Below are 25,639 nucleotides of genomic sequence, written 5' to 3' on the forward strand. Positions count from 1 at the left end.
CACATCTGTAGAAAAATACACCTTGAACAGGACCACCAATGAGTAGATCTGTTCACATCCATCATAACTACCTGAAAGAGTTTGTCAAGTAGACAGACAGCCAATTATTGAGGTTGGGTCCCATAGTAGCAAGCTAGGCCAATCCAGAGCACAGCAGTCCTCTTTATCAGATAACCACAATTACTCAGGGCAGAAAAACTACACAGCTCAGACTTTATTTTCGTGTCGTGTTAAGCCAGATTTTTCTTCATTGATTTTCAAATAGGCATTATCCATGGCTGACAATTCTAGTCCAGTAGCCGAGAACTTCAGGTTTAGCAACTGCTTCAATATTTACCAGACTTGAGGCTTTTGAATATCTGGCAGAAGAATCTTTAGGTTCGGACGAGACTGCACTGCAACCAGGAATCCCTCAGGATCCACTGGGCAGTAATCAACAGGTCATAGCGCCGCTTACTGCAGCCAAAAATAGCATGCAATTTAACAGGTCTGGGAATACATGATCCAATCTCTGCTCCAGCACACCATCGCCTTTATACCTTTCCATCCAGGCAGAATACACAAGTTTCACTGATGTAGAAAAGGGACAGGACGCAATAAGACTTTCTGAGCGTTTTTATTGAAAATAAACCTGCCAGGGTCAACATCAGGCAATGCTGCCAGCGTTGGAGGCAATCCTGGGCCACAGATCGGCGCATTCCTTGGCAACAGGGCCAGTGATGGCAGAACCTGTGTCAGACAAGATAAAATAGATATGAGCAACACCAGGCTTGCAAGAACACTTTTAATTCAATTAAAGGCAACAGATCTTGTTAACTACATTCAACACAAGGTTGAGCACCAAATCTGGAACAGCACAAACTAGAAATTCAAAATGTTGCCAACAAATGACTGTTCCTTATAATTAACCATTATAGCAGTGTTCCATTCCGGATTGAGATTTATTCAGTACAAGGCACTGCTAATCTCACCCAAGAGAAATGGGGTTTAATATTCCCTTCCACGACAACTCACCCAGCCACTAAGCAGACAACGCAAGTGCTTTTAAGGAGGGACGGACACACACACAGAAAAAACACTTTTAGGGGCACACACCTTTCATCTCCCCTTTAACGTTCACTATGACCCCCGCATTGTCTTCAAAGTATAGGAACACGCCATCTTTTCGTCGATACGACTTCCGTTGCCGAATGACCACCGCAGGATGCACTGTGGGGAGAGAATCGATAGAAATCAGCAATGGCCTTGAAAACCAGTGTCACTACATGTTAGATACGGCCCAGTCGTCTTGCCAGACGCCCACACCGAGTCAAACCTAATCGATAGGCCAATATGTCATTACAAGTGTAACCACAAGGGAAAAGGGGAGTATGGCCTTCAATTACATTCTGTTGTCCTTACTGGAAAAGGCATGGAAACATGGACCATATACACAAGTTGAACAAAGCCACAATTCTCAAAGCGCGCTCATTTATGCAAAGCAGCAGAACTTCCAATTCCATTACTTCACAAATGCATTTCAGAACATGTTTGCCTCATTATGAACAGGCTAATACAATGCAGACAATTACACAAAGTAAACTGAAATCCATTGCTAGAAAACTTATTTTTGGTCAGATAAAGGCAAATTTCATTATCAGTAACTTTGCCCAGCCATCTATGACTGTTGGAGCTTCTTTTTTTTTTATCACCCCATACATCCTAACTAGAAACAGATTATATTCACATATTGGAATACATTGCACAAGACATTGTTATAGCCATTATAGACAAATTTGATTGAGTCACCACATCATGTCCATCTTAAATCTAATAATCACTTATCACTGATGTTAAAACATCAGACATGCATGTTCCATTCCGGATTGAGATCATTTCAGTACAAGGCACTGCCATCTCACCCAAGAGAAATGGGGTTTAATATTCCCTTCCACGACAACTCACTCAGCCACTAATCAGGCCAAGCGAGTGCTTTTAAGGAGGGATGTGTCCGGACACCAAGTGGTCAATTACAACAGATGTACATGACCATTGCTGTAACTGTAACCAGATCAACTGATGAATCTTGCTTTGTAATGTGAATAAGTGTAACTTTTCTACTACTAAAACTGCTTTCATTGCAGATTCATTTATATTCGTCTAGCATACTCCTGTGGTTGTGAGAAATGTTAAGTCCTGTGTGCATTCTCCTACAGCAGTCTAGTGCTGTGAAACTGGGTGCAATAACATACAAAACAAAAAATAGGGTCAGTGTTGGCGAACAGGTGAGGTAACTGGCACAGCAGACTTACCCTTCTTCCTGAGTTCTGGCTTGCCTTTCTTCACTGTGGCCATCACCATGTCACCCACACCTGCAGCGGGCAGCCTGTTCAGGCGACCCTTGATGCCCTTGACGGAGATGATGTACAGGTTCTTGGCTCCTGGTCATCAAATTAAAACAAGTTTGAATTAGTCATGGCATAGTCATAGTCCGGCGCCTGTCACTCAGTTATGACCATCAGGGGTGTGCATGTTCCATTCCGGATTGAGATCAAGTCAGTACAAGGCACTGCCTATCTCACCCAAGAGAAATGGGGTTTAATATTCCCGTCCACGACAACTCACTCAACCACTAAGCAGACAGAGCAAGTGCTTTTAAGGAGGGATGTGAGCAGATACGTAATGGTCATCACAACAGTAGTACATCACCGCTGCTGATTTACCTATAAAAACGCACAGATCAAGTGCAGGTGTGGTTGCATAGCATACCAGTGTTGCCGATTTACCTATAAAAACACAGACCAAGTGCAGGTGTGGTTGCATAGCATACCTGTGTTGCTGATTTACCTATAGAAACGAACAGATCAAGTGCAGGTGTAGTGCTGGGCGGTATGACCAAAAATGTACATCACGGTATTTTTCAAAATTCTTACGGTTTCAAGGTATATGACGGTATTTTTTTACCATGCATAATCAGATGTTCGCAGCATTTTCTACAGGTTGAGAGAGGAATTGCTGCAGTACATTGACCAAGGATGGTCTATTTTACTGTCATGATGTAGAATAACTCCACACTAGTGGTAATGCAGTTTTGCATGGCCCCAGAAAATGATGCTGTTTACAAAGAGCCACTCATGATTCTAATGAAGAATCTAATCAGAATGCAAAGACAATTGCAGTCAAAATACATAACTTTTACTGTGCAAATTTCACAAACATCTTGTATAAAACCAATACAAAAAGTAGTGCAACTTGCAATAATTATACTTTTTTGAAAAGATACAATTTAAAATAAAACCTCTGTTAATATGCTTTCTCTGTCAAATAGGCCCATCAGAAACGTATTGTTATTGTGTGGTTTACATGACGTTAGTGGTAGGCTAACGTTAACTTCATGTGGATGTGGATGTCTTGTTAGCCTGCCATGAGCTTCGGTTCGGTTGGCTAGGCAAAACATTAACAAAAAAAGTTTGTTTTGGTGCACTGATGACAGTCAGGATAATTTCTAACTAGCCAGCTAGTATTGCTCAGTGCATGTCTATAACACGCTTTACTTACTACCTGGATAATTTCAGCGAATTTTCTTAAGGTGAGATGAATGATAAGATCATTAAACTTCACTGTGTTCGGTGGGTTGCTAACTAACGACATCACCTACTAGCCAGCTAGTTACAGCTGTTGAACAATCTAAATAGAATTTTCGTGACTGTAAATCCTTTTCAATGCAGTATCCCTTAACGTTTTTCCTTAACTAAAGATATAACTAAAGATAACTTAAGGTATTATTCTGTGCAACACCCTTAAATAAACCCCTTACCTAAGGAGAAATTAAGCCTTAAGGGTCATATTTCAGGGGAAAAAACTTAAGGTGTTTTGTGTTTACCCTCACTATGCCTTGCAGTGGCACCATGCGTGCGTGTGAAACAAGTCCCGTCTGAAACACTGTCGCGCAGCATTCCAAACGTTGTGTAATCAAATACACCGGTATGGCGGTATATTAAAAATTAATATCATAACAAAAATATACACCGGTATATGGTGTGAACCGGTATACCGCCCAGCACTATGCAGGTGTGGTTGCATAGCATACCTGTGTTGCTGATTTACCTATAGAAACGCACAGATCAAGTGCAGGTGTGGTTGCATAGCATACCTGTGTTGCTGATTTAACTATAAAAACGCACAGATCAAGTGCAGGTGTGGTTGCATAGCATACCTGTGTTGTCAGCACAGTTGATGACTGCACCCACTGGGAGACCCAGTGAGATGCGGAACTTCGCTCCAGATGACCCACCACGTCCTGACAAAAAATAAACAAATTGAGTATTGCACTATTTCAGGCAAATTCGAATGAGCCACCCTACCTAGTTTTTAGCAAATCTTATCATTCAGTTGTAAAACTATAGGGGCAAGCATGTTCCATTCCGGATTGAGATCATTTCAGTACAAGGCACTGCCATCTCACCCAAGAGAAATGGGGTTTAATATTCCCTTCCACGACAACTCACCCAGCCACTAATCAGGCCAAGCAAGTGCTTTTAAGGAGGGATGGATGTGAGCTGATAAATAATGGTCATAACAAAGATGTTCAGGTTAACCTTGATGTGCAAGTTAAGATCAAGACGAACGTATACTACTAATATATCCTGCCGTTTCTAGAGATAACCCACTAGGGTGAACCCGACATGCATAACATCCCTAATTAGCCATCCAACATTACTTGTGGGATTGTTACTAAGATGAAACCAAATTAACGTTGTGTTAATGTTAACCTTAACGACAATTTCCCCTGCTTGTGCTAACATTAAAAGCTGCTAATTCACGGAAGACTAATTGGCAGTCAGCTTCTGGACCTCGATACGTCTCGACAGATGATAAATATAAAGTCACTTTCTTCCAACGACAGAAATTAAGTAATGAAAACACTATAAAACACACCACGTGTCCCTAACGCTGCCTAGAACAAGCAGCAAGCAGACTTCCACCCCCCGCATGCCAACACTCTTACCGGCTAGTGGCTATTAGCCTAGCCATATTTGACAAGGCTACTTCTTTCAACTGACAGTATAGACAGCCAGCACTTTTCACTATATATGAAAATAAAGTGTTTCACACAATCCATTAAAACGCCAATAGAACGTGCAGTTAATTCGATAAGACATTTAAAAGGAGTCATTCTTTTCTAGCATTAATAGCTTTATCTGCTAGCTACTAACAGCAAACATGGCTTCCGTCTTCGTCCGTATATGAATTTATCGTACCTTACACGGAATATCCATTTTGCTTAAATACAAGATTAGGTTTAATGAAAAACCATACATCTTTGCATAACTGCTTTAATTTAACGTTTTAGATCATTGTAAAAGGAGGATTAAGGTAGATTTCAGCATCGGCCTCTTACCTCTCTTGGACATTGTTGCTGAGGGGGAAAGAGGGAGGAGGAAAAAGGAATGCTGGGATATAACGTTGTGAGAACGTCACTTCCGTTTGTCATGCAGACTGCTGCTGCTAGCAGGTGGTATTGCTCTTGCTGCACTGTACCTTTCTTGATTTTAAAAATCTAAATGATAAAATCAAACTTCAGTGTTATATTAACTTAGTATATATATACCACATATGGTACATACACATCATTTTCTGAATAGCCTGCAGGTTTGCTGTTGCTTGTTGAAAATGGAAAATAGGACTAGGCCTAAATTGCTCTGCTCAGTTAGAATGTGAAATGTAACATGAGGGTTCACGTTTGTTATCCTTGCTGACACCAGACACCAGAGGTTCATTGACTTCCAGCAGGGACGTAACTAACAGTGAAATTACACTTAAATTGGTGCATTAAACTTACCAAATTGTTTCAGAAGTGCAGCAATCTTATAAACAAAGGTTTTAAACGCAGTTGTTTACTCAAATAAAAAAAAATCCACATCCTGCGGATTAGCGATTGTATTTACGTGCCCGTGTTTTAGGGTTAAATGGGCTTCAATGGCTTTCTTAGCCAGACGGACCTGCAAAGCAAATCCCAAATTTGCCAAAGCATATAGGGTATTTCCATCCTATATGTTTGTCGCACCTCCCTAGGCAAATTACTGAGAAAAAGGTCTACCTCATCATTTCAATTTCAATTTAATTTCACGTCAAAACGTTACATGGCGCGCCAGAATGTTAGACAATCAGAGAAAAGAAAAGAAGGCCCATGGTAACAGGGGCAAGGAAAAACTCCCTAGAATTGGAGATACATATAGGAAGAAACCTCGAGCAGATCCATGACTAAAGGGCCTGACCCATCTGCCTAGGGTCATTTACAGAACAAGGTCTGTATACATGATAAATGCATAAGTTAGTTAGATGTAGAGAATAGAACATGGTGTTTAAAGCCACCTGAGGTATATGTTACAAGAGGTGAGATGGTTACATATCCAGTATGACAATGCATGAATCCTATTTAGTGTCAGAAAGTTCAAATAGTCCAGTGTAGGAAATGGAATTGTCCAGGGGGATTAGGAGTTGTCATAGGGCAAGTAGTGGGTCGCTAGGCTGCACGGGCCAGGAATCCAGGCAGGGGGACAGCAATAGGCGATGATACGGCAGTCGTAGGGATGGGACTTCAGATGAGGGCCAAACACAAGGATGGCTGATGACTGGTAATGGTATACCTCACAAGTGAGGTAAGGGGGGAAGAAAGAGAGATATAAAGTGGGTTAGAATTACTATAAATCAAAATGGTTAATATCAATAAGTATATCAATGGTACTATATAGTGTTATACCATTGTGAGAATAGAGGGAGAGTTGAGAGAGAGAGAGAGATGGAAGAGGAGAGAGGGGGGGTTGTACGGCGTGACACATGAAAAGTCCATGAAAACACTATGCTATAGAAGCATAACTAAGGCATGGTGAAGGGTAGTCGACACCAGCACAGGTATGGTCAATGACCACCATTGCACGCATGACTGGGGTCCCAGTCACACGAGGACACAGCAGGGTGGTCCAAAAAACCCTGAGGTGGTTGAAGTTCCACACTGCACCATATCTAACTATGGGAGGCACTAAGAGGTATGTTTTAAGTCTAGACTTAAAAATAGGGAGGGTGTCTGCTAATCGAATTGAGGGAGGGAGATTATTCCAGAGGAGGGGTGCACAGTAGCAGAAAGCTCTGCCTCCTACTAGTTTTTGAGATTCTTGGGATTACAAAAAGTACAGTATTCTGTGATCGTAACGGTATAGGTGGGTTATATGGGACTAGGAGGTCTTTAATATATTCAGGTGCCCAGCCATTTATGGCTTTGTATGTTAAAAGTAATATTTTGAAGTCAATTCGACTTTTAACAGGTAGCCAGTGTAGAGATAACCTGACTCTCGCCAGATCTGGTCCTAGTGAGTGTGCGAGCAGCTGCATTTTGTATAAGCTGTAAGCTCTTTAGACAGGTATTATTGCAGCCAGCGCATAGAGCATTACAATATTCTATCCTTGAGGTGACAAAAGCATGGATTCATTTCTCGGAGTCTGGTAAGGATAAGGACTTCCTAATCTTTGAAATGTTCCTTAAATGGTAAAATGACGTTTTGGTGATCTGTTTTATGTGATTATTTAGTGATAGGTCCTGCTCAATTATAACTCCTAGGTTTTTAACACTTGTGGATGAGGTCACATCATATGGCATTTAAACGATGCCTACATCATGTCCATGATGATGTAGGCTAGGGTATAGTCATCACATTGAAGCAAGCTCTCCTGGCACCTTGGATCATGGACTGTAAGCACAACCTTCAGTGAAGCAAGAAGGTTCACTCAGCTGATTTTAATCATCACTTAACTTGACAAACCATCACCATTGTATATTGTGCAACAGGGTAAAAGACCAATAAAATGCATAATGTTTGCCCAAAAGTAAACAATCCGACACACACACATATTATTTACATATATCAATATCAAACACAGAATTTAAATATGGTTTCTATTGTGTTAATTTCTATCTTTGTGTATTATCAAGAAAACAATTCTGCATTCGATAACCTGTTTATGACAAAGTATTTACAGATTTTAAGCATTAAAGCAATGAATGATGACTATCAGGTGAGAAAGGCCTGAATGAAAGTCTTAAGAAACCGTGACCTCCACTTTATAATACAGACACAAATTACAATACACCACCTCTATGCATGTTTACTTGAAATGTTGATAAGCCCTTTATCGATATAACTATTATACAGTTTACAAGAGGACTGGTGTCCATGTTTTCTTTTGTGTGTACTCTACCTGTGTCTGTTTTACTGCAGTCATATATTTACAAGATAAACAGGCATTAAACATTGCGTGTGTGTGTGTGTGTGTGTGTGTGTGTGTGTGTGTCTGTGTGTGTGTGTGTGTGTGTGCGCGCACATGCTGGCGTTAGTTGGACCTCCAACACTATAACGTGTCACATTTAGTGTACTACAGATGGAAACAGTCTGTTTAATGGATCTAATGTGTTTTGTCAACATATGTGGGTCCGGAAAGGGGAGTGGAGCATGGCAGAGGTCAGTCCTGGCAGCCGTGCTCACACAGCATGCTTTTACCCTGGGCACGTAGCGTACCTGGCCCCCCTCCCTCTGACCAGACCAACAGAGCCAGAAATCATAACAACCCCCTGCCCACCCTCATGGAATAAAGTCCAGCCTTGGTGAGAACTGTCTTTTTTTCTCGTGGTCCCTCTCCCTTTCCGTTTCCCACTCGATTTCGATCTCGCTCTCCTTTTCGCTCTCCTCCATCTGTGTGGTGGAAGCCTCTGTTCCGCCCAGCTCGTTGTCGTTGTCGTCTCGCTGGCGGGTTTCGCAGGTAGCGTGGGGGTGCGTCTGCCACGTCCCGTCCCGGTAGGTGCAGAAGCACACCGTCCTCTCATCCACGTCTACACGCTCCCCCGCTGGGATCACTTGGTTCCCCGCAAAGCAGTTGGGGCCTGTGACATAAAGAGAGCAGAAATGTTTGTGATCTGTGAGTTTTTTTACTGAGAATACAGCTTTAGTGTTTTATGTTTTCTTTTACTTTTCTCTGTCAGAAACAATTCAGAAAATAGTCATTCAACCTAATTATGTTTCCTGTGGTCTTTTCATCTTCTCTGTTGATTCTAAGAGAATAAAGAATTGATATACTGGATAACAAGAAAATTTTAAATGAGTATAGCTCTGTTGAATGTGTTTAGTCAGTGGTGCAGAATTAGGCTGAATGCATTTCAACTTTAATGTTTTGTTGTGTTATTGGGTGGCAGCAGTAACAGAGTATTGTTTTAAGAGGAGTAATATTAATGTTTTCACATGCAGTTAACTTGAATATGATTCATAGGTGGGAGTTCATTTTCCCATTTGTTGTTGAGGGGGGAGGGTGTATCCCCCTTGTCACCACCAAGATTTTAATCACTTTGTGAGACTTCAGTGTGATAAGCATTGCGGAAGCTTTGAAATGCTACAGTAAGCCCTCAACAATGTTTATCCTTTCGTGTCAGAATTCATGCTGAGTTTATTCCTGTTCCAACACCAATCATCTGTAATCCTCAGTAAAGTAATTGAAGGAGCTATAATTCTGTTGGATTTGCAGCTCAAGTCATTGTTACTTCTTGGTTTTTCCGCAAACAAACAAAACGATAGAGCAGCACAGCACACACAGACAGAGAGCATGCGCCTGCAGAACTACACACAGACACACACATACACAGACACACACACATACACATACACACACACAATCTGTTCCTTTCACGCCTTCTGTTGAAGACTGGCCCCATGTGGCTGTGTGCTAGATTCTATTTCTGGTCTGAATAGTGGTGAGGGTTATTTAGTCTATCGAGCACCTTGGTTGCGTCACAGTTTTTCCATTGCACTGATAGCCCATCCCATGCAACACTCAAAGGGCCTCCACCTATCAATACAATTACAAAGAATCCCCCAGCCTCCCACATGACTGTCAACCAATATCCACTGGGCCCTTTTGAATTATATAAAAGATAAACATACAACAAAACCAAATGACTGTGCAGAATTATTACAAAACAGCATGGCATATTCATGTTGGTCTATAATTATGTAATTGCTATTTGTGTATATGCAGCATTTTGTTGCCAACTATGATGCTGAAATGAGAGCCTATGGGCTTATGACTAATCCTTATAAAACAGGAAGAAGACTGCATTTGAAATATTAATACATCAAACCCTGTGTAATGTGCAGAAGCGATATGGTGCCTGATCAATATGCAATGTACAAAATGCCATATACAGAGGCAATATGCCGTAGGCTATTTGTGAAGTCACTCACCATTCTTGCATATTGGACAGCAGTGGTTGGGCTCAAATGTGGGGTCTACACAGTGCAGAGCAGGACATCCAGAAATGGTACAGTACACCTCTCTGTTAGGCTCACAGCGACACTTCTCACAGGGAGATAACTAGAGACATAGTATTAAAACAGGACATCTGTTACCAAAGACAGCAGTAGGCCTACTTCCAGAGTAGTGACGCTCCAGTGAGGTGCTCTATGGCTGAAACTAGAAATGACACAATTGTAAAAGTAGCCTCTGGTTTTATTAAAGTTTCCCACTAATGAAGTCTATCAACCATAACATGACATTTTCCATTTCTGCAAATCTGAAATCAGGCACAGGACTAGGAATGTGCATACCTCTGTGATTTACTATAGTGTACAGTATGCACAGCACGCACATGCAAGCTCTGGAAATACATCTAGATAATTAATTTCATGGCATACTCACATTGAGGCTTGTATGAATGTTTATTCAGTTTTTATCATCTGGAACCTTCTAGTGCACAGAACATGCACAGCTATTCCTTAATCAAATTAACTGTATCTTATTGAAGGAAATGAGTAAACTGGATACTTTTCAATTACTTTAAAGTCTATTTAAAAAAAAAAAATTGTCTTTTTCAACCAATTCTGAAGGTGAAATTCTGTTAAAGGAGCCCCATCAGAAAAGCCATTGTGGGATTTCACTGTTCAGCACATTTATATCCCAGAGGGTTTAACTAAAAACAATAAAGCTTCTGAGGGTCATAAAATACTGGGGGAAATCTTGAGTTATGTGCTTTGCCAGGAACATTTCTTGTCTCGAAAATTATTACTATTTTTTTTTTTTGTCTAATGTGAAATAAATATGCTTCTGTTGATATAAATTTCAGTTTAAAATCTTGAAATATTTTTTTTAATTTTTTTTTTACTAAATCTATTCTAATCTCACATTTGTCCTAAGGGTCCCATAGGAGAAACAGGTGAAAACTCATTTCAAATGTTTTTTTTTCTATGAATATGTTGTTTCACTTCAGTTTGACATAAGGATCCTAGACAAACCATAACGTTTATGGACGAAAAGATGGCAGATGCCAAAGTTTTCCAAACAGGAACCATGTTACATAATCCAGGAAAATCACTGGTTTATGACCCCTAGCGTTGTGATTAGTCCAGTAGTTGGCTTTACAAACAACTGTAGCCTATGTAGTGGTCTCTTTGTTATGTTTTTAAAATGACTGTTGATTCCTCGTGAAAATACTTTATGCGGGAGTCTCCCAATGGAACAGATTATTCAGCACACTCCAGACAGAACTATAACAAGTTTTTCTCATTTGAAGCGTTTTTTTACAACTCTTATTCGTTTATATAAATAAAACTTTCTTGGCGCATTTTTTTTTATTCCTGAAGAATTAAGTAAGAGTACAGCGTCTCACCTTAAACTCCTCCAGAGGTCTGTATGTTTTCCCCCCATAAAGGCAGACCTTGCTGACAGCTTCGCAAACGGGGCAGCAGGACTTGTACTTAATGCGCGTGCAACGTGGGTGGATGCGCGGGCATTTCGGTCTGATACAAAGAGGACCGTCCTCGGTGCAGGTGCAGGGGCACGCGGTGGGGCTCGGGTAATAGACCTCACCGATGCCATACACGAAGCCATGGTCATCGATACACCACTTGCCACGGTAGTCGCCGAATTCATACTCCAGGTCAGCCTTGGATGAGTATTCAGACACGGCCCGAGATAAGCACCACAGGATCCCAACGGAGAGGCACAGAGCGCGAGGGCGCATCGTTGCCGATGTCAGTGCTATAGCGGTCTAACTGGCTTGCGTGCGCTTTTGAGGCGCCCGCGCTTATGGCCCGGTGCCCGGGACCACATGTAAGCGACACACTACACATATCTGTTCCATTGGTGGATCACATCAAAACACACCCTCTCAGAGACAGCTAATGTGTTACCGATCGAGTTGCTGGATTTCGCCTGTTAGCGAAATTCTGCTTCAATTTACCATGTGCTTATTGGAAAATACTTTACACCGAGTTAGGCCTATGCATATGCTTCATGTGACCTAAAGAACGTTAATGAAGAGTCCATCTCATGTTTGAATAACAAGACACGATGACATAACTCACAATAGAAATTACTTTATTGGAGTAATATAGTTTAACAGTACAAAAACTAAAGGGGTGACAAAGGCTTGCTAAAAGTTCCAATTCAAATAAATCTAAAAGGAATTCATTTGAAGTCTGAAATATATAGTGAGTGAAAGGATATGAAAGATCTCCCATCAACCTTTACTTACAGTAGATATATCAGATGGTAAAAAAGTCAAATACTCAGTTCATTTGCTGGGGCTTTTTGGTAAAATAGTTGGTAACTAGTCCACACACACACTATCATTTCACTAATTCATCATATATAAAAAAAAGGAGGCAACAAAACAAAATATAGCATGTCAAAAACAAATAAAGAAGGGGGCAACAACAGACTATGCCACAAAGGCGTAGATAACACCTGGCAAAAGCCCAGCATCTGATAACATCCCTCCCTCCTTCTGAACAGGGGTCATGTAGAGCACAAGACCAGCAGGTACACTGATGTCACTTCCTGGACAGTTGGCACAGGTCCTAACCTCTAAATTTGTCATTTCCTGTAACAGTTAGGGGCCTTGTTTCTGTAGAGAGCGGAGCACAGCACAGCCCATACATACATAAGAAGGCTGGTGTGTCCATAGGTAATTAAAGACAGCACCACCACCTGTTAAATAGTTGAGACTAGGTCTGATAAAGCTAAAGAATGTCGTGAACAGAATAAAATGGAATTTCATCTGACATATATTCAGTACACTTTCGCTCTGGCTGGATATTCGTTAACTAGTCCCTGTTTATCAAGTTAAATAAAACCAGTGTGTGTACACACTAGACTTAAGCAGGAAGGAGCACCTTTAAGTTAAGAGACAACTGAAAGAAGGCATTTGTTAAAGAGTTTGGGGGGTCTGATGTTAGGAGGTGCTGGCTGTGAAAAGGGAGGGAAGGGTGTGAGTGGGTTATTGGAGGGATGGGGGTGTGTGTGTGTGTGGGGGGTTATTGGAGGGGTGTGTCTGTAGGTTATTGGAGGGGTGTGTCTGTAGGTTATTGGAGGGGTGGGGGTGGCCGTTCCTCGGGTGCTGGAGGCTCAGGTGGAGGGATGGCTTCTCCTGGTCCAGTAGGGGGGGTGTTGGGGGTGGTGGGGGTGTTGTCATTGCTGTTGTTGTTGTTGTTGTTGTTGTTAGTGGTGGTGGTGATAGTGGTGGTGGGGGTTGAGGTGCTGCCTCCACCACTGGCGCTGCTGCTGCTGTTGCTGCTCTCAGACGAGGCGTTGCTGTCGTTGGTCCCCTCAAGTGTGGCCCCCTCCCCCGCCGGCGGCTCAGGGGCGGTGGGGGTCTCCGGGGCAGCGGCAGGGGACGCCTTCTCCTCGGCCACCTCGGCCGGCTGACTCTCCGCAGCCTCGCTGGGGGCCTCATCTGCAAGGGCGAGAGAGGCAGACCATAAAGAGATGCAGCTCTGCTGTCCGTTAGGGGCTCTCAGAGTATTTTAATAATGCGCTAATTAAAAAGCTTTAATGTATTGATCAAAATGCTAAATAAAACTGCTGGGATGGAACCTGAAGTTCTAATTAGGCACAGGCTAATGAGATGAAAAGTTATGAGGTCCAAACACACACACACACACACCTGTCGTTTTAACATTGTCCTCTCTGTCTCCCTTTGAAGCTAATGCATTTGAATTAGTAAAGTGTATTGCACTTCCTGATAGTGTTATGAACGAACAGACAAATGAGCAAATTGTCGATGCAGGATGAAGTTTGTGCTAAAAGACAACACCCTATAGCAGGGCTCTTCAATTGGCAGCCCACGAGGTCATTTGTACTGGCCCTTTAAAAAAAAAAAAAAGAAAAAAGTAAGCTCTAGCAAGCGCATGAGCTGTTCTCCACTTTTGCATCTCTCGCTCGCTTTAGTCCTGCAGCCACTGCCCCTCAGCCCATTGCACAAGATAGACTACATTACAATTCATTACATTTTTACGTAAGTTGAACGCAAGTTCCATCTTAGTTTAGTTTCAACCTAACCTGGCACTACGTTGGAGTTTATGAACTAATATTTAACAGGTTGCACCACACAAATAGTTTCTGTCAACAATATCGCAAAAAAACCACGGGCACAATTTCTGCAAAACTTGGTGGAAAGGTGGAGCAGATCCGACTCAAACGGAATTTCAAAGTATTTCTATATAGTAGCCTGGCTATTTTTTTCGCAACGATAGCGAAAGAAAAACGTGGAGTCTCTCTGTGTCCATTTAGTGAATGATGAATTTGTGCGTAGGCTATTGCCGTTGTCCTTCATTTCTTCACGTCTTACAACATAATGCAATAATAGTCTAGTCAAGTCAGAAATGAGCCAAAGGCCTCTTGGAAATCATGTGTCATGTCACATTAAATGCACACTCAATTGCGATTGCGAATTTGCAAAAGTATCACCGATAGCCTAACGAAGGTTAATTGCATTTGTAAAAGTGGCGACGGAAAAACGTTTTGTGGTTAAAGTGAATCGTAGACTAATAACCAAAGAAAGTGAAGAAGATGATTTGCACCTCCGTTCACCAAATAAAGGCCGTGGTTGTGTTTCTACAATATGTGGTCACAAAACGTAATTTCTGTCAGAAACCAAGTAGGATAAACGCTTTCATCGTCATCGTGAACTATGCCCATGTGCAGTAGGCTATGTTTTTCATTTAGTCAAGCAGTGACATTTGGTATAATGCATGGGGTAACGTGACTAGGGCTGTCACTTTACGTTCGAAAATCGATTGCACAATCGATTGGACCAACCAACACAAGTTTCGAAAACTAAAATACGGTTTGTTAAATCGGTTGTTGGTTAAATCGATTTTTTTAAGCAAATATGTACACTATTAATTTTAAACGAATTAAACAAATAAAAAAGATAGATGTAACAAAAAGTGCAGTAAGCATTGCGAAAGCTAAAATGAAAATTCCCACCAATTTTACGCACCGGAAACAGCCGTTTCAATCGGCTGCTGTGCTGCTGGCAAAAAAATTAGGACAACGCGATCAACCTGTGCGACATGAGAGAGACGAGTGATAGGCCCTAATAACTTGAGGAGTTTGATATGGAAGTACTTCGGGGTTTGGGTATATCAAACTATGGAGAAGGACAAAGCGGTATGCAAACTGTGCAGTCGTGAGTTCTACGTAGGTGAAATTTGTTTGACATTTCTAATTGTAAACGCAGCCACGTTGAAGCCTGCATTTGTTTTTCACTGATGTTATGGCAGTCCACTCTGCTTATTGTTTTTTTCGAGAATGTTGCACTCCTGTTTGTCATTGTGTACGAAACTTCACGCCAATAAATCAGAAATATTGCCGGCCTTTACGTTCGCCCTAATGCCTGTTAGTGGTCTGTGGATTGGCCTATATTTGGCGTTGAAAATTTCGAGAATGTTGCACTCCTGTTTGTCATTGTGCACGAAACTTCACGCCAAGAAATCAGAAATATTGCTGGCTTGTGAGTCTTCAAGCGCCGCCTTTACGTTCGTCCTAATGCCTGCCTGTTGGTTGTTCGTGGATTGGCCTATATTGGCGTTGAAAATTGAAACGTCTTTAGACATGAAAAAATCGATTTTACAATCGATTCAATAAACAATTATGTCTCAAGAATCGAACAGAATTTTTTCACAAAAGTGACAGCCCTAAACGTGACGTGCGTCAGAAAAAAGATGGGCCTGTCCCTCTCAAAACATGTTAAAATAGTGTGATTAGTAACCAGAAATGAAAAAAAATCCCAGACCCCCTAGTTATTATTAGGCTATTATGACTGGCCTGCCCACACTGCTAAAAAAAATCTAGGTCACGGTCATCTCATTTAAATGGTGGGAACGTCAAATGTAACAAGTAGGCCTATACGTCAGAAGAGCTACATATGCGACTGATTACACATTTAATTCACCTGAACAGTGTTTGAATCCTGTTTGTACTCAGTCTTGAGTCTTGGACCTAGCAGTTACTGTGCAAAGCACAGATTCCATTACTGTTATCTTATTACAGATTTCATTCCATATTAGCCCATTCAATATCAACAACCAGTTAAAGATGTATTGTGTACATGCATAACAACAACATTTGAACACCCATATTGCTGCTGTTGTACTTCATTGTATCTACAGCTGTAATGTGATTACTCATATTTCAAGCCGCAATTCTCCGGCCCCGCAGTTGTGATGCTTTTCATGAACTGGCCCCAATTACAAACTAATTGAATAGCCCTGCCCTATAGCGTTCATCACTGTAATATGAGCTGTGGTGGTGCACCCCACCTATCTCCATGGGTGTTGGCTTGTCCTCGGCCTCCTTGCTCCCAGGGCTCTGCTCAGGGGTAGAGTTGGCTTGTGGAGTGGAGGCCGTGGAGGCTGTGGAGGCGGCCGCAGCCTGCTGTTGTTGCTGCTGCTCCTGCTGCTGGGCGGCGGCTGCAGCGGCCGCCGCCGCGGCTTTCTCTGCCTGCTCGGCAGCCTCCTTCTCCCGCTCCTCTGCCCGACGACGCGCAGTCTCCTCGGCCGCCGCCATCTCCGCCGCCAGCTTCTCCATGTCCACCTCCACCTTCAGACCGCACAGCTGCAGGGCAGCAGGAAGCGTGGCGACAGTCAAAGATAACAAATCAAACCAAACATTTGTGAACAGGTGCAGAAACGTGTTAATTCAAAATCAAGTACTCTGCTGTGCAAGCAGTCAAAGTAGTGCACACATTGCATTACAGGAAAGACTACGAGCAACTATTTGACTCAGGGGGACTCGGCCCTCCAAGTCACTCGCAGTTCAGCTAACTGGGATTATATTCAAGAAGTGAATGTATGTCAGAGGGCAGTGAGCAGTTAGTCTCAAAGTCAATGAGTATCTGAACTCAAAGCTGCAAGGAGGGAAAGTGGCGAAAATAGGTCAGTCGTGTTGTGTCAATGTCTTGCGTGCCAAGACGGACTCACTGTGCATACCCGTTTGAGTTCAGTGTTGAAAGACTCAGTGGTCTCCAGGAACCTTCTCTTTTTGTCCTGGTGTCGGTCCTCGATTTGCAGCAGCTCGGCTTCCAGCTTCCTCTGAGAGGGGGAGAGAATGGAGGCATTTACAGCAGTCACAGGCAATTACAGTATTTGGCATGATGGAGAGGGTTATTATTAGAGACGCGGTGTGACATCTTAGTCAACGGCATAAACGGTCTGTTTGTGTGTGTGTGTGTTTACCTGGTGCACCATGAGGGACTGGACCTGGCGCTTGAGGACCTGCATACGAGCCGTTGTGACAACCGAGCGGACGTCTGGCACGACAATTTCGCTGAGGATGTCACTGATGAGGCGGTGATTTCTCTGGAAACGGGCTGCAGCTGTGTGCTTCATGGAGAAACCATCGTCGTAGTCTGGGGGGGTGGGACAGATGATGATGAGATTAGAAAGGACCCGTCAACTGTAATTTAGTTCCCAATCTCTATTCACATCGGACTAAATTACTAACTGCAACCGGCTCAACAATGTCACATTTTTTGCTTTTCCCGTGTGTGGGTATGAGGGCAGAGGATTGTTCAAGACGAAATAAGGTAATTTGTAAGTATAACGGCACATCCAGCCCTGAGCCCAACTCCAACCAGGACATTATTTTGACGAAGTAAGCAAGGGGGTGAGAGAGTGGCGGTGGTGGTGGTGGTGGAGGGGCACGTAAATTTCTGTGAGTGCATCACTCAGGAAATAAAAAATGACACACCGACTCACAAGCTGTTGCCAGCGGAGATGGGCTGCTGATTACATGCTGTAGAGAAATCCGACACAACCAACTAGATGCGAGTATCATTCAGGATGACTAAACGCTACGTAGTGGGTTGAGACATTTTACACACAGTTGTTGATATGATTCATCACAGTCATATAATTTAGTTTATGTGTTTAGGAGGAGGGGGGAGGACACACATATTTCAGTGTACAGTATTTCTTTATCTTCACCGTTAGGCCTAAAAAGACCAGTGGTCGAGAGAATTAGCCCTGCTACATGCTTCACACTCGGTCAAGTGAGGCCTGTATGCTCTCTGTCAATGTAAACTCCTGACAGCCCAGAGAATACCTTCCATCAGGAGGATCGGGGAATGCTGTAGATACGAGAATGTCAGCAAGGACAATTCGCACAAGTCTGCGATCGGGCCACTCAGCTGCCTGCCACACAGCAGAAAGCCCATGGGATTGGCGTGTGTGTGGACGTCCTTCGGTTACCTCAGAGAGCTCTGCGGTGTAGGGGACAGAGAGGAAACGAGCGGGACAGACTGACAGGCGCAGATAAAACACTAACCATCGGGGTCCTCTGCGGGCTGGATGCTCATGTAGGGCTCCCCTTTGTCCAGGCGAGACTGCCTCTGTCGGTTCTCCTCTTCCAGTGCCGCCTCAGCCCGGTTCTTGGCATTGACGTAGGCCAAGTATGCGGGGGAGTTGTGGTAGGCCTTCAAGGAGTCATTGTACTCAATCTGGAGAGAAAGAGGGCACGCCAAGTCAGAGTGGAATATCAAACCACTGCAAAAAACCTCCAAATAGACCAACTGGCTGAGATCAAAGGCAAACGAACCCAGAGATACTTGGGGCGCAAACATGATTGCTGCTCGAGAAGTTCAAATTATTGTTTGTTTTTCTCCTACAGCTGTTGAGTCTTTTTGCAGCCTCATAAAACTCTTTTACACATTAAAGGGATGCTTATAAATATGCTAACTGTCGCTACACAGATTGCTGTATAATGTAAAAAAAAAAAAAAAAAAGGGTTGCAGGCGGACATTTTAATTAACTAGTCAATAGCATATACATGTATATGACACCACTGACACCTACCGTGTTCACCATCTCACTCTAGTTCATTAGCAACCTTACAGGGTAGAGCCTGCTGTTACTGCAAAGGGTACAGTGATAGAAGTAGAATGCTTTATAATAACAATAGTAGGAACGAAAGTAAGGAGATGCATATGGCATGCATGCTCAATAGGAGCTTGGATCATTCACAAAGGGCATTTCCCCACTATTTTAAAGGAGAATTCCGATGTGATATTGACCTAAAGAGTATTGAAACATGATACCGAGTGTGAACGTATGTCTCATAGCCCATCTCGGCTTGTCCCCTGCACTCCAAAATATGGCGCTTAGTTAGCGATGCTACCAACAGCTTTTTCAATGGTGGTGCTTCGGCATCGGGCTAGCCATGCAAATAAATCACTGTTTTACACCATTTACGAGGCTCAATGCATCTCCACACTTGGTAGACTTCCGAGGGCCCTGACATTTAAAACGAGACATTGAGAACTTTGAAAAAGCATGATAAGGGATCAGATTCCAAAACTAATTCTGTGGAAATGCATGGTTTCCAGTTGCTGCTACTGAAATCCATGCATTTCCACTGAATTATTTTTTTAATCTGATCCCTTGTCATACCTTGTTCATTCTTACTCGTCCTTTCGACTTATCGTGGCTAAATTCAAGATGGCTGCAAACGCTAAACTTCGCGGAAGATACTGTTTGTATAAATCGCCTTGTAAGTAAACTACCAGTGCTTTTTCAAAGTTCTCAATGTCTCGTTTTAAATGTCAGGGCCCTCGGAAGTCTACCAATGAAGTGTGGAGATACATTGAGCCTCGTAAATGGTGTAAAACAGTGATTTATTTGCATGGCTAGCCTGATGCCGAAGCCATTGAAAAAGCTGTTGGTAGCATCGGCTAACTAGCGCCAGATTTTGGAGTGCAGGGGACAAGCCGAGGTGGGCTATGAGACATACGTTCACACTCGGTCTCATGTTTCAACACACTTTAGGTCAATATCACACCGGAATTCTCCTTTAATAGTACTTGCTGTGTTATATATATATATAGTCTGTCGTATATATTCCTTTGGATCTAAATGAGAAGTACTCTTGTCTCTCAAAATGGGTGGCATATGCTTTAAAGGGACTTGCACAGATGAACTAAAAACTGCATAATTATCCAGAACAGATGGAAGGATTAACATTGCCCACAAACAGCAGTTTTATTTGTGATACCCAAACGCACCGAGGAGAAGGTGCATTCCAAGTTACCACGGCTATGTGAAGATTTTCTGCCTGCGTTGGCAATTCACAAAGACCATCTGTGAAACAAACCTTTTCTGCTTCGTACTCGTTCAAGTAGTCCTGCTTCTCCTCATCAGAAAGGTCTCTCCACATACCACCAATGATCTTCCCAATCTCCCATAGCTTCAGATCAGGATTAGAGGCCTTCACCTGGTCCCAAACCTTAAGTAAACAGACATCCATTAGAAACTAGTCCATTCCACGTCACATCGAATGGCTTAAAACATCCTGGACCATTTCTTTCTTTTGTTTACGGCCTGGAAGGAGATTTCAATTCCATTCTGTTATCTGTCACGAGAGACCAGAGGTACAGAAATGTCAAAGATATCAACACTTGATCAAAATGAACTCCAGGATTGACCATTCAGCTCATTCCAACCTGGAGAAGGAAAAGCAAAATTAAAGATGGTGGGTGGGGGCATCACCCCCTACTCCCACTCCTCTTATAAAAATATCCGGTTCTGGGTGAGATGACCCTTTGAGATGGGAGTCCTTCCAGATCACAAGCAGTAAAAGCAGACACCGTGGGTGTCTTACCTTCCTGCTTACCTTCCGGCTGTACCGCATGTATGGCATCAGGGGCTTGTCTGGCGGTTTGGGAGGCTTGGGAACGGTGATCCCTGAGGAATTCTGCAGAGAAGGGGGAGAGAAAGGCCAACAAACAGAGGTCAAAGGTCAACAGACATTAAGAGCCCAAAGTTAAGACACACAGTGTTACGACACTATGAGGAGAAGAGGCAATAAGGGAGGAAGTAGCAAAACTCAAAGTGACAATGGTGTGTGAGATCTTGTTCTACAGATAGGAGCTACACAAAGAGGAAAAGGCATTTAGGTTTTTTTTCTGTAAATTCCCTCGACTAATCATACACATGCAGGTTTGGTGTCCTCCCAGCACTCCAAGAGATGCCTCTGAACATGTGGCGGACATTTCATTCGCCACGACTGGCAGGACAGCTCCGCCCCACGGATATGAGGAGTCGTAGCATAACACAAAAGTATAATGCCAGGGAACGGTACCAGGCGTCAGTAGCCATGCAATTGACTGGCATTTGCTTTTGGGCTTAATGAAGATATGAAATTTGGCAAAGGGGGGGGGTGGGGGTGAGAGCTACGCTTCTGAGAAACAATCACCTTTTAAGTGAATTGGGAGCTTTCACTCCCAACCCAGATACCGCCGCACATAACAACAAGCTTGTGGCTGAGTGATTGCTCATCAGAGGAGTGAAGGGGATTATGGAGCTACTATGGACAACTAGAGGTTCTACCGGTGACCTAAAAAACAACTAACGCCTCTATGTGTTAAAATCAGCTTTTCACCAATTGAGACACTAGAATCTAAGCAACCGTGTAGTGGTTCGATTGAGTGTCAGGTTTAATTTGATCTAGACTAGAGAGGTCAATACTCTCAGCTGTCACGCTAGCCCGGCCTGACGCCAGTCCTACCATTACCCTGTTGTTTCCGCCGGAGTTCCCTCCCAGCCTGTAGTTGTTGTAGGCCAGATGGCTGTATGGGTTGTACCCCACAAAGCCTGGGGTGGTGGGCAATTGCTGATGGAGACAAATGAGACAAAACACGAATGAGAAATGACACAAACAAGGGGAGGCAGGGACAAAAAGAAAATGAGAGGGCTATCTTGCTGTTTGTTTGTTTGTTTTTTCCCCACATTCGTGGGCTGCATAAAAACATGCCAAAGCATTTACTCCATAGCAGCATACATTGCTATTACAGACCCTTTCTTAATGGCAACACAGAAAAACAAACAAAAATGAAAGATGATGGGGGAGGGGAGGGGAGGCAGGGAGTTTGAGGGCTGACAGGTAAGTCTCAGGACCACAACTCATCAGCAAGTGATTAGTGAGAAGGCTGAACCAGTTGTGCTTTTCTGCAGCCATGCTTTGCAGAAAAGCGCCATCATCCTAAACACACCTCAAGCACATGTCAAGTGCAGTCAGCCAATATGATGGGGGTGAGAGGGGATTGCGGATATCAGCCTACAGAACATGGCCACAAGGGAAAGGACAAAACGGACAGGGGGGGGCTGTCAGTGAGCTCTGCCTTCCAACCCTCACACCTCTTGCTGCCTTGTGTACCCCTCAGACTCTGGGATGGAGGTGATGAGGAATGGCGAACGGTGCACTGCGCCATACTTACTGTGGTAGGGGCTGGGGCAGGGGGAGGGGCATAGGATGGCCGTTCTGCATTGAAAGATGGAGAGACACATTAGAACATTTTCCATGTAATAGTTTAAAGACCTGGAGCTTTCAGAAGTTGATGTAGTGTGATGCAGATGTACAATTAGTGTGGAAACATACTATACATACTAGCATTGACAACTATAGCAGCATTTGTCATGTAAAAACACTGTATCAAAATTGACAGTTATAGCCATCGTTTTATAAAAGTGCTTGTCCACACTACAAAAGACGACAATATCTTATCTTTAAACCATGGATTCTTACTTGACATGTTGTCAGAGGTGTTGAGGAAGTCAGGCTATCCTCTTCATTGGTTCTGCTCTGACCCGGGGGGAAACAACAACAGTGAGTTAAACCACAATTCATAAAGCTAACAGTTATACCGTTTCATCAGAAATTAGAAAATAACCGAGACAATACTAAAACAAATGATTCGGTATATTCGGCAATTTCACTTTCATGCATTACATTGATGAGTAAGACTTTACAAGAGGACATTGACACTTGGCAGAATGAGCTATTTTTTAGGGAATGAGCTAACTTTATGGAGAATTAGCCTAACGTTAGATTTAAATTTGTGATCTCGCTCTGTTATCAAACGCTATTCTTCAGGTCCTCTTCTTGCCGTCGAGAAAATTACCAATATTTTAACAATGTGTAAATTGAACATAAACCAACACAAATTGACACTTAACACCCACCGATGTAAATGAGACTTTACTATGTTAACATTAATTAGGCTATCCTATCTAAGTTAACGTTGTGATAAGTTAACCGATAGCTAAGTTAACGGTGAATAAAACCATCCTTGGCCTCACCAAACAAAAAGAAATCCTTAAGCAACATTAACACTTAATTATAGATATCACATAATTATAGATATTCATGCAATTAGCGGATGAATGTATGGACACGCCATACAGGAAAAGTGTAAACAGGCAAGGTTAATATTACGAATAAACTCTTTAGCTTCACTCATTAGCTTATCTCTAGCTAACTTGGCTAGCTATCCAGCGTTAGCTCTGCAATGGTTGAGATAACGTTAGGCCACTGAAATAAATTAGCGTGCCCTTGCGGATCCAACCGGCAAATGGTTGAAAGCACATTACATGTTCAAAGTGGATGTTTAGCTACATCAACAACACGAATGAGTTAGTTAACACCATATAAGTTAAAAAACAAAAAAACTCCAAACATCTTCGACCTACATTACTAGTAGGTAACGATAGCTAACTTAACGCTAGGCCAACGCCGAGTGCTTACTCGCTATGTTGACTCTCTTAAACTGTGCAAACTGTAGCCCTATAGATAGAACATAGGCTTACTTTCCACAAAACAAATCCATTAAACAATTTTCGTGTCACAACATGTGTGAGTTTATGTATACACAGTATCCTGCGTTTATGAAGTTTTGATAAAAATGTCGAAAATGTGTCAACGCTCACCCTGATATCCTTTGTTCCCTCCCAGCGCCAGCGCTAATCTCAGCATAAGTCTATGGTTTTCGAAGTTAACAGACAACTAGCCATCCCGTGAAATACTGCCACCGTGTGTTCTGGAGTTAAAAGAAATGATAGGCCTCTGAAGTTCGTCTCAAAAAACAGAGAATGTCTAATAAGACGGGCTCTGAAAAAAACCTAGTACACCTCTTGACCTTAATTGGCTCCGTCCTAAATGTTTTATTTAGGTAACTTTGACTCAAAGGACATTCTTTATACATAAATGTAAATAGGCCCACTCGGTTTTTAGTGGTTCAATGATTTCCTTTATTATACAAAAGCCCTTAAAGCTATGAAATCTAAAAAAGCAATACAACTTTTGAACAGTGTTACAGAATATGATTGAATGACAAAGCCCTTATATGTATTTATTTTTTATCTGTTGTGTTTTGTTTTTTCTATTTAGTTTTTTCTTTGCTTCCTCCTTTTAAAAATTACACCTGATCCTGTACATGGATTGATATCTCATGGATTGTTTTGAGCCAGCTTTGTTGTACTTGAATTACTTATTATTATTTGTTTTAAAAAGTCTACAAAAAAGCTACCATCTTTGCCCATATAAGGAGATCCGGTATCTTGAGATTTTATGGGGAAATAAAGATTTTGAATTATTGCACCTGTCAAACTCTCGCAGGGACGAAGAAATCAGAAATGCAGACATTTTGCGCTACACACTTTTGTCCTCTGCCTTGGAGTGGATACTGTGATCTTTTGATTTTTGCCCCAGAGCTAACTTGCAATAGCCTGACGAGCCAGACCCACATTAAAATGTAGGGTCTGGGCACTCACCGTTCGCAGTGCTCAGACCGAGGGGCGGGATAATCAGTTGTCTTTCAAATTCCCTCTGCACGCAATAGGACAGCGGCAGCGCTATGAGTCCCATGCGTTTCCCATCAGCGGAGCTAGTTGGCTAGTTCAAACGTTTGCCAACTTAATAAAAGCTTAACTCGTGTCACACTGTTCGCCAACAGCAACATCCATCTTATTTGTTTTCAAGTAGCAGGGAATTCAAGCCAAACCGTTGCAACTCTGCCATCAATCATTATGTTAAGCCCACCTAACGACTCTATACACGATTTCATTGGCCTGATTGAGTTTCGATTTCTGGAGCTTCGGGGCGCGTCTAGATTTATAGGCTAAACTTGCAAAGTACCCCTGGCTGCATGCAGCTTGCAGATCGGGGCTGGGCTCAAAGTGGGGCGGAGCGCAACGTTGAGCTCAGCCCAAAATCAGCTTGTCGTTACCTGTTGACCTCTCTGTCCATCTATTTACCCGGAATCGGAGTTCAATTTTTCTCAAGAAAGAATGCTTAACTCTTTAAAATCGTATATCTCCTTGAACTTCTAGCGTTCTAGAATAGCCTATGTGCTACACCATCAGCGTTTCTTGGGTAGCCTAATCTAAGTAGGCCTAGCTACGCTAGATCAAGACCATTAGCCTACATCCAGTCTGCATAAACATAGGCCTATAGCAATAACATTATCAATGCATTTCACCTCTAGCCTATCGGTATTTTCTTTATTAGG

The 25,639-nt window shown here is 42.6% G+C and overlaps 3 protein-coding genes across 11 annotated transcripts; all 3 read right to left on the reverse strand.

Annotated features, from left to right (window-relative positions):
- Window positions 1-600: 600 nt before the first annotated feature.
- rpl23 (ribosomal protein L23) lies at window positions 601-5,483 on the reverse strand. The gene is made up of 5 exons (XM_048245205.1): window positions 5,381-5,483; window positions 4,196-4,279; window positions 2,292-2,420; window positions 1,096-1,209; window positions 601-729 (listed from the first exon to the last, which is right to left on the reverse strand). Exons 1-5 carry the CDS (start codon window positions 5,391-5,393, stop codon window positions 647-649), a joined length of 423 nt encoding a protein of 140 aa, XP_048101162.1. The 5' UTR covers window positions 5,394-5,483; the 3' UTR covers window positions 601-646.
- A 2,276-nt stretch (window positions 5,484-7,759) lies between these two features.
- Window positions 7,760-12,088, reverse strand: si:dkey-283b1.7 (von Willebrand factor C domain-containing protein 2-like). Its single transcript, XM_048245215.1, has 3 exons — window positions 11,687-12,088; window positions 10,266-10,395; window positions 7,760-8,914 (listed from the first exon to the last, which is right to left on the reverse strand). The coding sequence occupies exons 1-3, from the start codon at window positions 12,038-12,040 to the stop codon at window positions 8,616-8,618; spliced, it is 783 nt and encodes a 260-aa protein (XP_048101172.1). The 5' UTR covers window positions 12,041-12,088; the 3' UTR covers window positions 7,760-8,615.
- A 1,032-nt stretch (window positions 12,089-13,120) lies between these two features.
- Window positions 13,121-24,108, reverse strand: smarce1 (SWI/SNF related, matrix associated, actin dependent regulator of chromatin, subfamily e, member 1). Of its 9 annotated transcripts, none has more exons than XM_048245210.1 (11): window positions 24,060-24,107; window positions 22,879-22,935; window positions 22,571-22,614; window positions 21,862-21,966; window positions 20,968-21,048; window positions 20,449-20,580; window positions 18,628-18,799; window positions 17,538-17,710; window positions 17,292-17,393; window positions 16,623-16,917; window positions 13,121-13,753 (listed from the first exon to the last, which is right to left on the reverse strand). In XM_048245210.1, the coding sequence occupies exons 2-11, from the start codon at window positions 22,883-22,885 to the stop codon at window positions 13,383-13,385; spliced, it is 1,482 nt and encodes a 493-aa protein (XP_048101167.1). In that variant the 5' UTR covers window positions 22,886-22,935; window positions 24,060-24,107; the 3' UTR covers window positions 13,121-13,382. The 9 variants fall into 9 exon arrangements, with proteins under 9 accessions (XP_048101167.1, XP_048101163.1, XP_048101168.1 ...); XM_048245206.1 differs by having other exon boundaries at window positions 20,956-21,048; XM_048245211.1 differs by having other exon boundaries at window positions 21,868-21,966; window positions 24,060-24,106.
- Between the last annotated feature and the right edge of the window lie 1,531 nt (window positions 24,109-25,639).

Source organism: Alosa alosa, chromosome 6, assembly GCF_017589495.1.
Source record: "Alosa alosa isolate M-15738 ecotype Scorff River chromosome 6, AALO_Geno_1.1, whole genome shotgun sequence".
Taxonomy (NCBI): Eukaryota; Metazoa; Chordata; class Actinopteri; order Clupeiformes; family Clupeidae; genus Alosa; species Alosa alosa.